This window comes from Theobroma cacao, chromosome 9 (assembly GCF_053813885.1).
Source record: "Theobroma cacao isolate CCN51 chromosome 9, ASM5381388v1, whole genome shotgun sequence".
Taxonomy (NCBI): Eukaryota; Viridiplantae; Streptophyta; class Magnoliopsida; order Malvales; family Malvaceae; genus Theobroma; species Theobroma cacao.
The window spans coordinates 48,996,933-49,012,515 of record NC_142647.1 but is presented as its reverse complement, the minus strand read 5'-3'; the positions used below and the strand labels follow the sequence as shown (position 1 = coordinate 49,012,515).

At 30.5% G+C, this 15,583-nt stretch overlaps 1 protein-coding gene across 3 annotated transcripts; it reads right to left on the bottom strand.

The window, feature by feature from the left end:
* Positions 1-9,930: 9,930 nt before the first annotated feature.
* RAD51B (DNA repair (Rad51) family protein) lies at positions 9,931-14,130 on the bottom strand. 3 transcript variants are annotated; one of them, XR_001929212.2, is made up of 13 exons: positions 13,998-14,130; positions 13,782-13,895; positions 13,495-13,647; positions 13,160-13,263; positions 12,980-13,043; positions 12,825-12,880; positions 12,600-12,680; positions 12,284-12,343; positions 12,098-12,189; positions 11,904-12,041; positions 11,313-11,456; positions 10,784-10,989; positions 9,931-10,189 (listed from the first exon to the last, which is right to left on the bottom strand). XR_001929212.2 is itself a non-coding variant. In XM_018126727.2 (12 exons), exons 1-12 carry the CDS (start codon positions 14,079-14,081, stop codon positions 10,946-10,948), a joined length of 1,134 nt encoding a protein of 377 aa, XP_017982216.2. In that variant the 5' UTR covers positions 14,082-14,130; the 3' UTR covers positions 10,616-10,945. The 3 variants fall into 3 exon arrangements, 2 of the variants coding, with proteins under 2 accessions (XP_017982216.2, XP_017982217.2); XM_018126727.2 differs by lacking the exon at positions 9,931-10,189 and having other exon boundaries at positions 10,616-10,989; XM_018126728.2 differs by lacking the exon at positions 9,931-10,189 and having other exon boundaries at positions 10,616-10,989; positions 11,904-12,023.
* Positions 14,131-15,583: the final 1,453 nt, after the last annotated feature.

Genomic DNA, 15,583 nt, shown 5'->3' with positions numbered 1-15,583 from the left:
ACCCCAGTAAAGCTCAGTGGACCATCAACTAATCTGCTGCCTCGTGCAGGAAAAGGATATGATAAAGGCAGGCTACTGACCACTGAGCATCAATTTGCTCTAAATCCGGACCACATGATTACGCCGCAGGCGACCGGATTCACTTTCGCAGATGCTTGTATTTGGCGTTGGTCTGATGATCATTCGGTGGACAAAGATTTCTTAACCTCTGATATTCCAATCAAATCACTCTGCCCACTTCCCCAGTCGTTCATTGGACCTTTCCCCACTTTTAGCCCTCTGCCCTTTTGAGTTTTGACCCACCTGTCTAATCTTTAGCTAAAAGTATGGTCCCGTGATCCAACGGTTAGGGTTTTTGCTCATACTCATTAAGGTCAGCTAATCCTACGGTCATGGATCATCAATTGCTATTTATTTCATTTTGTACCATATTTAGTTTTTGTATTTTTCAATTTTATGAAAGTTTAAAGGGAGCCGTAACCATAGCCGCACCCTATTATTATAGTTGGTTCAATGATTCATGTATGATCTTTATTTAAAAAGTATATTTTGATTTTTTCTCTAAATATTAATTTATTAACTAGGAATATTTAGAATAAGTGTATTTTTAACTTTGCTCAAATATCAAATTTTAATTATGTATTAAACTCGAATTATCTTAACAATAAGATAATTAATTGGAAGGGATAGTTTTTAAATTTAATACATTTTTAAATTATTGTATTAATGAAAGTATATATCAATGTTTATGCTTAGTATTTATTATCAAACATACAAATCTTTTCTAAAATCAAAGTACATATGCTTTATATTTAATCAAACACCATAACTGACCCCCACCAAATAATTTTGTGTCCATTGTCCATTAATTTCATGGGAATAAAAGGTCTCATGCAATAGTTTTCTAGCGACGTGCTTTTTCTTTTTAAATGTTTTAATTTACATAAATTTAGTTTCATATGACCAATAAAAAAAATGTGATAATAAATAAAAAGAAAAACTTTAATTACCAAAACCAAATTGACATTATATAATAATTCAATTAGATAAAAACAACGTAAATATTAATTATATTAATCGTTGATGTGATAAAATATAATGGGATTATTACAAATAATAAAAAAAAATCATTGATCACTTATAATAGTAACATGATAATCGAAATCAAATTGACTTTTTGAATAATAATTAATTAAATGCGAGTTTGGAATTTGTGGTATCACGTGAGTAATTTTTTTTTTTTTTTGGGAGGGGAAGTTCAAAGTTGTTGATTTTTTAAGATTTTTGTATTGAATAAATATTTCAATAATTTAAATTATGGGCACCTATTCATTAAAAAATATAAGAAAAATAAAAAAACGTAAATACTAAATTAATATTTTATGTTGTAAATGAGAGGGCACCAACCGTACACGTCGATGCCTGCCCGAAAGCTGGCCAGCTGTCAACCACTTACTGCCCAAGCTGCCCTTCCAAAACCTAATACTTCAATTCCCGTTGTGTCCCCAACATTAAAAAACACGTGGTTCTGCTTTTTGTTTTTTAATCCTCGCCTCTCTTTTTGATTGTTGGTTACGCTTTCTCCTCATTCCGGCGTGAAATAGTTAGTTAAGGTTCCTTACGTGAATTTACAGCACTACCCTCACTCGCAACTAAAAAACCTAAAATACCTTATTGATTAATTTATTGTTATTGCAAAATTTTTTATTTTAAATGATTTTATATTATATTTTTAATATTAAAACAATAATGAAACTAAAATTATTATGCTACACGACTCGAGTGACACGAGAGCGGTTTGTGATCGTAATAATCAAGTAATTTAGTCAAAAAACTCGATTTAATAATCAAGATTATTACTCAAAACAATATTAAAGAAAATTGACTAAACTAAAAAAAAAAAATAAAAAAGTCATGCTTTCAACTACGATATCTTTTTTAGGTGACTAGTAATCTTTACAACGACTTGTAAAATTTTTGACATAACAAAATCAATCGATTTTTATTTTTATTATTGCGTACGTTTTGAATTTGAAAAGAATATAAAAATGGATCGATAATGAAAATAATATAAATATATATATATATTTAATTATTCATGGGTTGCTTATGGTTGGTTTCATGGCAATAAGCACAAGCAAAAACTTTTATAAAAAAAAAAAGAAAGATATAAAGTGGTCGGCAAGGTGTTGCTTTCCTAGGACGAGAAGTCACTACGTTTATTAAACAAATGAAAAGCCGCAAACTTTTTTATCATCAAGTGTGTACCAGCTTTAGTTGAAAATTTTGACTGTGAAAATCTCTTTTTGGAGCTATGGAATCTAGGATGTTGGAAATTCCGGTTCTTGGTGTCAGAGGGGAACATTGTATCTAGACAAACTAAAAAATGTGTCTAAAGTGTTGTTTCGTTTTCTTTTTTTGAGGTCCAATTGAATTGGTTGCCATATGTTTTGCCTATGACCACGTTGCTTGAAATCTCATATTTTTTGCCTTTTGCAAGAGTTTCACAAGTGTCCTCAAATTCTTCCTCGGAAGAGAAAAATATGCTAAAATGCTTTAAATCAATGACTAGATTAATTCAGGAAAGTAAATATGATGGCCGACTGGGTAGCAATTCAGTTGAATTAGGGGATTTGTTTGGAAAATTGAGTTGAATTTATTCCATCCTTTTTAATATTGCACATTCTTAATAAGGATAGTCTTTCAACTCTTCTTTAAAATGTATTTCGTATGGGTAGCTGCATAGAGGGATAGTTCTAAACAATGACGGATTCGGAATTTTGCAAGAGGGGTGAATAGAGGATAATTATGTAAAGTTATTAATAGAGTAAATGATTCGATCCAAAATAAAATTAAATTATAACATAAAACTAAGCACTACTTTCCATCCATCATTTGTTGTCAGTCCTTGTTTTTGCTCTCTGCCTTGTTTCTTTGGCTATTAGTTTGGGGCATTATATGCTATTTAGCAATGAAACATTTTCATATTTGGTAAAAAAAAAAAATAATTAGTTTCTACCCTAGCCGACCTTTTTCATTTAAAATTAATGAAAATTAAATTTGATTATTTTAACAAAGTTTTATTAGAATTTTAAGAATAACAAGAACCTGAAAAATAAAACATTACAATATAATAAAAAAATTTAAACAAAAGTCTTTATTTTTTATTGTTCCGTTAATTTTAAAATTTATGTTTTTTTTTTAAATACATTCAACGGATAGATATGAAATTCTACGTTTAAAACTCTTCGATGTAATTCGATTTTGAATCTTGTATACAAATTAATTTTAAGACTTTAACCAAATAAAACAAAAAAGGACATCTAGAAAAAGATTAATGAAAAGATTTTGTCCGTCCTATGATCTACCAAAATATAAATCAATCAAATGATGAAAAGGCTTTTGTCTACATTTTTTAAACGTGCAAGTATAGATTTTCATCAAACGAAATGATATCAATTATGTTGCCGTAGTCTTCCCCATTAGATAATTGTCGATCCTGTCTTGCCGATTCATCGAATAAGACATGACATGTCCTTGAAAAATGTTCTATTCACGTGACTTTTATGTCTCCCCCCACACCCCAAAAATAAAAATAAAATAAAATAAAAAGTTTGTTTATACTTTCATTTTGGAATCAATTAGCTACATATGTATATCATGATTCATGCGATTTTGACGAGTCCATGAACTATCAAATGATTCCAATGACTTTTACTTACTTTTGCTTTGTATCATTTTCTTTTCTTTTCTTTTTTTAATAATTGTTTAAGCATTCGGTTCATCATTATCATTCTTTTACCGTGTTAAGTTATTTCAAATAAAGTATCTTTAAAACGAAATATCTATGTTGACTTAAAAATAAATTTTAATAACTTAATTAATTATTTAAAAAACTCGCGTGCCGACACAAATTAAGACATATCATAAATAAATTAACATTAACATATAAATTTGTGCTAAGCTATAACTTTAAAGAGTCGTAGATCATTATTATAGTTAGGTATATATGAATTAAATCAATTAAATTTTTGGGCATGGCTAAATCTCCTAAGTCCTAGTTTAGGAAGCTAAGATTTTTTAGCTTGTTGGGTAATTAAAAGTCAACATTTTAATAGCAATCAATTTCCCTCTGTCCTTCAAAGAAAATTTAGCATCCAAAACAACAATTTATTTTTTATTTTTTTTATATGTGCATATATATTTAGTCTAACTTTATTAGTTCAAATCAATTGATTACATTTTGATTAAGGGGCAAACTTAATCATTGAGAATAATTTCCTAACTACAACATCACCCATGAGTGAAGTTAACGTCAACTAGGTAAAATATGTCAAAATTGCACTCGAGAGCCTTTTTTTTTTTTTTTTTTACTTTATTTCCCCTTTGCATCAATAACATGGGATTTTCCCCCTACTTTCTCTTTGACAATCTAGAAGAAGAAAGATTTTGCAAATAAATATTGCATATATTAAAATATTGTATTAATTTAACGTACGTGTAACTGTTTATGCATGTAAAAAAAAAAGGTAAATATTGATTAAATTCGACACAATTCATCTGTTATCATAAAATTCAATTACCCATATTTATTTGATGTAAAATGAATCTCAAACTCAATTTTAATTAATATCTAAATCAAAGTGATTGAAAATTGATTATTAAAACTTAATCAACGTGAAACAAACTTAAAACTCAAAATTTTATACTTGAAATAAGATATTAAACTTCACTTAAGTAGTAATTTTTAGTATAATACTTAAAAAAATCACTGAATTATTTATAAAAACTTAAATAAGTCATTTTTCATTACGTTTAATCAAAATCTTCATATTGATTTTTGAATTAAATCATATCTTATAATTAATAGTTGATTAATTATTAATAATTAAACTGACACTTATCATTTTATACCATATAACATTGATATAACATGTTTATATAACATAATAAAATAATGATGTGATATTTTCACTATTTATGTTAACATTAGATTAATACTATGTAGATATTAAAATAACAAATAATATTTTAATTTATGATAATTAATTACAATGATATATTTGATAAAAATAAAATAAAAAATAATAATTTATTAATTTTTTTTAAACAACTCATGAACTTTTTAAAATATTATGCGTTAACTTTTTTGATTGGAAAATTGACATTGGAACCTTAAACGCCAAGCTTAGCTGCAAATTGAACACGTAGTCATAATAAATTTCTCGCATGTCAGGGGGTAGCAAAGTCATTTCACTCAAATGACAACATGCATAAATTGTTTAGTTCAAGTATAGAACACTCATTAGTAAGTGTTTAGAATAAGGATTATTAAGAGGAGACAAAAGATTGTGAGCGTTGACGCACACGTGGCAGTTAGGCTACCAATACAAAGGAGGAGAGAGAGAGTGAGAACGGGGAGAGCGGCAGGCAGCAGATGGCGCTTTTTCTAGTCACACTATTAGTACCTTCCCATTAAGGTAATCCTCTTACCTTAAAAACTTTTGGTAAATTTATTCTTCCAATTTTGGAAATTTAAAAGATTCAACCAAACCCCTGCCCTTTACCCACCACCATGATTGCGACTACTCGACCGGCTATAGCCCGTTTCCGGAAACAACAACCCAATCCAAAAGCCGAAAGCTATCCTCAATATCCATCGTCCAACCAATTCCCACCTGCCACGTGTTCGTTGATTTTTGGTTGATCCACCACCGTTCTTTTGGTCAATGTGGGTGATGACGTTGAGGATTGATATGATCAACGGTCCATGTTTGTTCATTCCTGCCTGTAGGGCAGGGCTTTTAAAGTATAGGGTGTTGCTAGGTGTAGTGGTCTAGACGTATTTATGATGGAGTGAAATCAATTCCCAAAATAAATGTCTTCCACTGTTGGAAATTAATTAATCATATTAAATATAGATTGGAAAATCTATGAAAATCAACTTTTCTTCTTATTTTTTTAATGATATTGTATGTACCGGTTGTTGAAATCATTTAGTATGGTCATATATTTCAGTGACCCTGTATAAAAACTATATATTGATAATTCATTAAATATAAAACTCTTTATTAAAATAGTATAAACATGAAATTCATTTGCAACTGAAATCAACAATATCTAGAATTCATGCCAAACATAGTTGAAGAACACCTACACTTATCAAGATTATTTAGATGGTGCAAGTAAAATATGCCCAACTCATAAATGACTTGTGATTTGTATAGTTCATGCATGATTTTGGTTGCATTGCAATAAATATGATATTTGTTCGTAATATATACATATATATATATATATATATATTTATTTAAAGATTTCAAGGCATTTATAAAATTATATTTATAAAATGGAATTTTAAGCAAATCTTTACATCCAAAGATCACGAAATATCATCAATGTTATTTGTATTTTTTTTCTTAATTATTCAAGAATGTGGAATTTTTGATAAATTCTTAGTAGGGATGAGTATTAATCCATTCAACTCAAAGTAACTATTGAAATCTATTAAATTTGGTTAATTTGAGTTTATTTTTTATTTTAATATTAATCGATTAGGAGAGATAATTTATTCTATTATTTCGACTGATTTTTAATATTCAAAATTTACATTCGTGTTGACAAACAATGACAATTAATAATGTATATTATAAATATATTATATATATATAATTTTATTATAAAATAAATTTAAAACTAGTTTATTAAAATCAAAATAACTGATTGCACCAATCGAGTTAAATCAGTTTTTGATTATTTTTTTATTCTTATTAAAGTTCAATCTATTTCACTTTTTTATAAAAATTAAATTAATTTGATTCTTAAAATTTTTAAATCCAACCAATCAAATGCTACTCTTAATTCGGATTCAAACCTTTCAATTAGTAACTCTTTTCAGCTGCTCATGAAGTTTTGTGGTACCTTTCTTTATGCAAAGTGTTGTCAAAAGAAAGCAAGAATCAAATTGCAAAAACCTGGACATATCAAGTTTCCTTGACACTAATCAGATGCTTTGAGATTAAGTGACAAAGCCCCACTCTCTTGTACCACGCGTCATTCGGACGCAGCCAATCGTACGGACTTAAGACACTTCGCCCCACCAGGTGGTCCCCTTTAAGGAAACCTCGTGTTGCCTTTTTGGTTCCGTGATTCCAGGATTTCAACACGCGCCATTATTTCCAAATCGTACTTTCACATTTCTAACTTCTTAATTACACGATAAATATGTATATATAAAACTTAATTACATGAATTTAAATTCATTTTTATATATTTAAAAATATATTAAATTAATATCAACTATGATAATTAAGATGTAAATTTTCTAGCAATGAAACGAGATAACATTATTAAATCTACTTTGTAATCACTACTAATAAATTAATTTTCGAAATTAAATCACGAGAAAAAATCTAAAATGGCCCCTACTATATTATTATTATTAATAGGAATTACAATAAATGAATATGTAAATATAATAAAAAATAAAATTAATTATGTTAATATTTTTTTAAACAGAAAGTACAATTAGGGCTTCTTTTTGGATTGGTATCTTGTCGGCAAGGTGTACGAGGTTTTTACACCTAGGGAGACGTGGACGCTTCCTGTCCATACATGGAAAGTCTTCTCTCAAATATTAAACTCTATTGCTTAGTCAAACTTTCTATTCTCATTTAATTTATTGCAATAAAATATATTTTATTATTGTTATTTTCTTTTGGCCTTTGGCTTTTGCAATTATTGGTTTTTGTTCGAAATGATGAGGTGTTCCCACTTGCGCCACTCCCTTTTAGGGTGAATTTACAAAAATATCCTCGGGCTCTTTCTCGTTTTTGCCGTGTCGTGAAAGGCTAAGGTGTAGTCAGTTTCAGATTAATAAATTGTGGGAAAAGGACACCTGGCCTTTGTTTTTATTTATGAGCTGTTTACACAACAAAATTTATTTATTTTTATAAAAACCTTTCACTATAATTATAAAATTCTTTAATTTTGTATCGTACGTAACATTACTTTTTCCGTCCAAATCGATCATTGATCGAGGTTGAACAAAATCGAAATTTAAATTAATTATCCTAATTTAGACAAAAAGGGGTCAAAATGTAAAGTTGTTTGTTAAATTAATTACCCTAATTGATTTCCTGTGTCTAATTATCTAAGTATTGTTTTCTTAAATGAATGATGTAGAATTTATTTATTTTAATATTTCTTAAAATAAATTAATTGACAATGACCGGCGGTGGTCTAACTTGAAGACAATAATTTTACTATAAATATCAATTATTTATATAAATAAAGCCAAAAAATATTTGCCAAATTCTGAAAAAAAGCACATAAAGTTGGATGTCACACAAATCACACCAAACACGTAACATCAATAACTCTATTTAATGTGACAATTTATTTTAAAAAATTAAAATAAGTTAAATCAAACAAAGATTTAAATAAAAAAAAAGCACGTTTTAAAGGGAACAAAAGGACAATTCCAAAAAAAAAAAAATCCACCCACTTACTTTGAGAGAAAGTGATTTTTTTTTCATATTAAAAGTACGGAACATTTATATTTAAATTTTCTTTTTTTTTTAAATTTTAATATAAAATAAATGAAAAAAAAAATATCTTAATTTTACTTAAAGACGGCATAATTTTTAGTAATTATATTTGCTTAATCCTCAATTTCGATATTTAAATACTCAAAAATTCAGAGTTCAATGAACCAAGTGCACTAAATCCTTGGAACATAAAGATTGATTAGGTGTAAACAGACATAAGCACCCCACCTTTAATTTTAAAAATGTTGTTTTTCCAGCTGCTATTCCAATAAAGTAAGATTTTAAAAATAAACTGTAATTAAACAATGACCTTTTTTAAAATTATTTTTAATTATGATCACGAGATACATATGATGTCGTTAGTTAATATATTAAATTATAAAATAAGAACAAATAAATTAATAAAAATTTCGAGAAGATTAAGATGTGAAGACCAGGGGTTAATAAAAAGCAATGCCCGAATTAATTAGTCAATGTAATCATGAACATAATCTTAATTAAGGTTTTGTTTATTAAGGTTTAAGTCGTGATCTGTGTGTGTGTGTGCTTAAAAGCCAAACATGGTCAAGATAGACATATCCGACAAAGGTTTGAATAAGCCAAGTCAGGCTGGTGACTTGGTGCTTAGTGGATTGATTCACTATTCAAACAGAGAAAGTGGGAATTAATCATAGTTTAATCAAAAGCTAAAGAGTAAAAAATAAAAAATAAAGTAAGAAACCTTAAAAATCATTCTAATCTTTGGACTCTTCTCCATAGTATCATTATCTCTTTTTTTTTCTTTTTTATTATTGGAAATTGAAAAGCTCTCTCCCATTGACTAGGGATAAGATGGTCTTGAATCTTGATGGAGTAGGATTTAAGCAATTCTAGGTAAAGATCACACTCAAACCAGATGTTTTTTTTTTCTTTAAGGATTTTAATTTCTGTAAAAGTTAAAGAGAGACAAATATTTAGAGACGGGAGAGAATATCGCCTGGTGGCTCATTTAATGGTTTATATTTTCCGACAAAATGACAGTACTATATATCATAATTATTATAGTCACCAACCAAGGTAAAGAAAAAGTCCAGGATGAGTTGGAAAATTTCAACAAAATTATGAAGGAAACCAGACAAGGAAATTGATTGAAAAGATGAGTGAAAAGGAACTGTTGATGGGATCAAATCAAAAGGGCAGTTGCAATATCGTGTCATAAAGTAGATGGATTGATTAATTTCTATGGAAAACCTTGGACTTAACTCAATGTTTAACCCATGTCTTTATCTTTGAGATCATTATTCGAGCATCCCCAAGATTTGTTTCTATGGGTTTTGGTCCACATTCATGAATCCTAGTATATGACAATGTGCACTTTATCTTCCCAAATAAAAAGAAAGGGTTGTTGCAGTAATCTCTGTTCTTTTTCCTCTGTAAACCAGGGATTGGCTGAGAGAGTCATCTCTTCTCCCAATGCAGAATAAAAACCCTAAGATCTGATGCATAAATACATGTTTCCTCTGGAGTTAACATAAACAAATTGTTTATTGCCAAAAGCAAAGAACTGCAGAGTTAATTTCTTACCTACTTGTAATAAAGAAAAGCAGCTCTTGATCATAAATATCTTCCCCAAACCCAAATCAGCAGAGTTATCCACTGTTCTGCAAAAACACACAGAATAATTAATAAACATGATATTCTTCTTGTATCTTTAACCCCCCCCCAAACTCCTACCATGAATGCATTGCTCATTGCTTGTCTCAATTTTATGGTTTTTAATGAAGAGATGGTGCTGAACCATGTTCATTTACCATCATTTATCATTATTATTTTTTATGTATGGATTGTCACCTATACACATTAAGAATAAGTAAGCTAGATCTCCATAATTACCAATTGCCAACTTAAGGTTGGCATAAAACCTGAATTTGTGAAATTGAAATAGTTTTCTTTTTGCTTTTTCATTTGATAATTTTGACTTGCCATCATTTCTCTAAATCCTTTTCCTTGACCCCAACTTCATTGAAGAAAAACTGGGCCAACAGTAGGCCTGATAGAAACTGACCCAATATGAAAAGAGGCTGAAATGAAATAGGAAAGCCTAGAGACATTAATCTTCTCTGCATATAAGAGATGAGATATCCCCAAAAGCAATTTACATGATTGATACAAGATTTACAAGTATTCATGAAGAAGAAAATCCCATGATTGTAGATGTGGGACGGAACTTTGGTGTTCAATAAGGATTCACTGACCTACAAGATACCTTTGTCATCCAGATAAACAATGAGGAATCTTTCTTTTCTGTAAATGCAAATGGGGGGAAAGGTGGTTCAAAATGAACTGTCAAATTTCATAGCGGCAAAGCTCTTGAAGCCAGCCTGAAATCTGATTCATGAAGCTTGTGCCTGGATTGATCAAACTAAGCTTTCCATTCTGAAATTGATTATTTCATTGTGCCCTGCAGTTTTGTCATTAGAATAGAAGATTCATGAGTCTATTTATAATATAACCTGAAGAGAAAGTCAAATTGCAAATGTGCTTGAATCATGTGTATAAGTAATGTATTTGGAGTAGGAAATTCATTTTCAAAGACATCTAGTTAAGAAGCATTGCAATTCTTCGACTGCTGTTGTCTTTCTACGAGAAATCTCATATGTAAAATCCATCAAAAGAGAGGTTTGCTCTGCAAATGTTCCACCACTAAATCCGTGCCATTGGTAGTTTTAATAATGCATTCAGAATGATCTGCAGATTCACAACAAGCAAGGGTCAGGAAAGAACCTTGACAGTGAATTGAGTTTATCTCAGGCCCCATCAGTTCCATTCCTTCATCACTTAGCAATGAAATCCCTGATGAAGTTATGTGGAAAGGAAAAGCCAGAGGGGGAGATATTGGAGATTTTGCCACCTTTATAAACCTCTGACCTGCAAGAGAAAAGAATATTTTAAAGTGCATAAGAAAATGGATATATGAGATTTGGCTCTTTTTAGAAGGTGGTAAACTGGAAATAGGAATTTTATTTTGAGAACATTTCCTGAAAAAAAAGGCATCTTGCATGTCATACACATGGTTGCTTGCTTTTGTTTCACAACAAAGAAGGAAAGACATAAAATAGGCATTAGAAGTTGCAAAATTTTATGACAAATGATAAGCACATGAACCCTTAAATATGTATGAAATCTAAATTGAATAATTTAAGTTTTCCCAAATTCTAGGACATGAGCAAACACCATTCTTAAAGAAAATAGACTGGTAACAGAACCCATTTAATAAAAGCATCTCATTCCAACATGCAGAAGGAAAGCACATCCCAACATCTCCTACTAAAGGAGTTCACTTATTAGGAGAATCATGCAAAGCATTGTGGCAACCTGATTTAGCTTCCAGCACTAAACGAGTGGTTACAGCATGAGCCCAATGAATCCCCAAAGCGGCAACAAGATGAGAATCATATCTTGTCGGAGTCTCCACAATCCCATCCCTACTCTGAGCTGCACAAGACAGATATTCTACTTGTGTGAATAAATCATGGAAAATATTTTACAATCTGATTATGCCATTTTACCTTGGAAAGAATATTGAGAGGCTTCATCATGGCTTTGAGATCTCACTTGGTTTGTAACTACAACAGGAATTCGTGAAAATTCAGCCAGTGACCTACACATATGCAAAACAAAAAACATTATCAGTGGAACCGAAAACACTATTAACTCAAGCAAGAGCCACAAATTACGAGGATGTGATTTTTTACTTAATGAACGAAATGTGCCAACTCAATGTTTGTTGTCTACGTACCCCCTGCTCATGTTCCCTGAACCAAATAAACCTGTCATTGCTCGCATAATAGAAAAAATATTCTGCAAATATTTCCAAATAACAGTGAAGAGGTTAGAGATGAAAAGAAGAGAAGAAATGCTACAAGACAACGAACACAGCAAGCTAACGATAAAGTTATATTTATCCCAAAAACACTAGAAGACATGCCATTTACAACAGAAGCCTCACCAGATACTGGAGGAGAGAAGGATGAGCTTGGCAGGTTGAAGTCATTAGAATATAGAACTTACCCTGATACAAGAGCAGCCATGCTATCAATTACTAGCATCTTCACTTGGTTTTGGAGGAGTGAAACTTTGATTTGTTGCAAACTGGGGGATAAATAACAGAACAAAGGATTGTAATGTTAGTCAAATCTTGTTCAATCAGCTTAGAAAATTCAAGCAACAATACATAATAATAAGAGGTACTGATCAGGTTTAAGTCGGATTAGACATCCACATTCAAGGACTAACCTCTGGGTAAATTCAGAAAGTGATGATGGCCGCAAAACAAAAATTCTACCAGCCATCTGCAATACAAATGGATGCATGAACCCTTTTATTCTTAGGCAATATTATAAAGCAAAGAACCGGCGAAGGAAAAGCAAGAAAAATAACATTCCATAGACCTCCTGTGCCATTTCTTTCATCTGAAATATTTCAGGAAAACTTCTCAATCCAATTTCTAACAACCTGACAAAGTGCAGATCTATAAGTTCAAAATTCAGTACTTTTGTTGTAAAAGTGAAGGAAGTAAAGAATTAGAAACCTGAAGATAAACAAGTTTTGAGCAAGCCTGCTGTAGCTACCTTCTTGAACTGAATTTAGATTCAACATCAATATATATCACTCGACCATCCAAGCCTCCATAATTTGTAGGCAGCGAAGCCAATAGCGAAAGCTTCAAACAAAACTGCAATGTAACCAAAAACAAGCTACTCATTGATTACTTGTTTCCTTACTAAAACACTCAACCTCAAATGCAATTACAAATAAAAAGCAAAGTTCAACTTTCAGTTGAATACTAATAAAGGTCCTAGCTTTATTATGAAAAACCAGTCAAAGAACCCAAAAGTTTTAATCTTTAAGAGACTTCTCAAACAACCCATTACTAAAAATAAAGTAAAAATTCATTTTTTTTTACTTGGGTTTTGCCAATTCCAGCTGGACCAACTAATTCAGTTAAAACCCCAAATGGAATTCCCCCACATAAAGCTGCATCCAATCCTTTCAAGCCTGTTGGAAAATGGCCTCCCAAATGCTCGTTTTGAAACCGCTGTTCCATTAAGGAAAGTGCCTGGAAAAGACGAAATTAATAAAAAAAACCCTATATATTTGTAGAATTTAATGAAACGAAAAAGGAGAAAATCCAATCAATTGAAGCAAAAAAAAAAAAAAAACTTGTGTAAATCTAAATTTTTTGTTTATTACAGTTTGATACGGTGGAGCAACGATCTCACTAATTTGCGATAATGCAGATCTTACTTCCGTCAATCCCACGTCTAACAACTCCATTAGCTCAAATTCCGTTAAAGATAACGCGTCCTTAGAAAAGCAAATCAAATTGATTACAAAATATTACTCCTAATCTTATTAATGAAATTGAAGTGCTTTGAACATAAACAAAAGAAGAGAAGAAAGAAAAACCTTGGCAGTAGAAATATTACGGGCGGCAAAGACATTGGCGATGGATTTGGGAAGTGGGATCTCGCTGATCATCTTGTTCGCCATTTTCTCTTTGAATTTGATTCTTCACTTTCTTTTCTTTATTGGATTTTTGTTGTGTTTTTTTGCTGGTCTTTCCCGCCAATTTCTGTGAGCTCTTAACCGTTTATTGTTTCTGCTAGGGCTTGGATTTGAGAATGGGCTTTGTCTTTACTGGGACAAAAGGTCCGGCCCATATTTGGAGTCCGATTTCTTTTTTTTTTTTATATTTTAATTTGTCCCGTATAAACCTTTAATTGTAATAAAAAATTAAATTATTATGAAAAATAATAATTTTTAAAATAAGTTTAATACTGTTTGGTAAATTTATTTTTATAAACTCTGGACAAAACAATTTATATAAATTCTAATTTTGATTAAAATTACCATAAAAGGTGTTGTTGGGACTATATTAATAAATGAGGACATTTTTGAGCAAAATTTTTTTTTTGAAAAACTGATGTGTTCTTAAAAAAAGAGAAGAGAAATTTCTTTCTCTAAGCTTTTCCTAAAGCTTTATTTTACATTTTATTCTTTAAAAAAATTTACTTTTTTCAAAGCTTTTTAAAATTCTGTTTGGCTTTAACTTCTATTTTTAAGAGGTAATTAAACAAAAAAAAAATTAACCCAAACAGACACTTAATCTCAGTTGATTTTTTTTGGTCTACATAACTTATGAAGTGGCTTAATGATGTGATTATGTAATAATTGATGTGATCACATCATTGTTTTATTAGTTGTCATATGATTGTGTCATCAAGTCTCGAGAAAAAAAAAACGAGTTGATATTGAATATGAGAATTATTAATTTTTCATTAAAATTAAGAGCTATTTAAGCCTAAAAACAAAAACAACAAATCATAAGGAACCAAATTTCTTTAATTTGGAATAAAAATAAAAATAAAATTCTGAGCATAACAATTAATCTTAAGTACTTAATGCAAATTCAATTAAAGAATGATTTTGATAGTCCAAACTAGTACTAATTAAATAAGGAATGAAGCAATAAAGTATTCTCAAATTCACCTACTAGCTAGAATAGGATTCATGGCCTATGTTCAACGTGTTGGAGGGAAGACTTATCCCCTAAAAGAGGATAATACTATGGCGGGTGTTTGGGTTCAAGAGAAACTAAGAAATGCCCAGCTTGCTATCACCTTAACAGATGTTTTTCAGTACTGAAATATTTGATAGCACCTGCAGCTTATCGTAGGGAATGGTCCATTCTTTTACAAGCTATTTTTCGACAAGTCGTTTTTAGTTTCCATGTTGACGTTGCTTGTCTGCCAGGACTGCAGATATGGTCAGAAGGTAGAGCCCACAAATGAAAACGAGTACCGCCCACCTTGTTTATCGGGTCTAGGGTTCTGCAAGGTATACAGACAAGAACAGACATTATCAGACCAGTGACAGATTGGGACTAAACAAAAACTCTTGCTGTCTCAGTGTTCGTCCTAACAATAGCTCGGCAGTTGACACCTGCCTCGGTTTCGTCCTATCAACCGGTACTCTTTTGAAATTAATCTGAC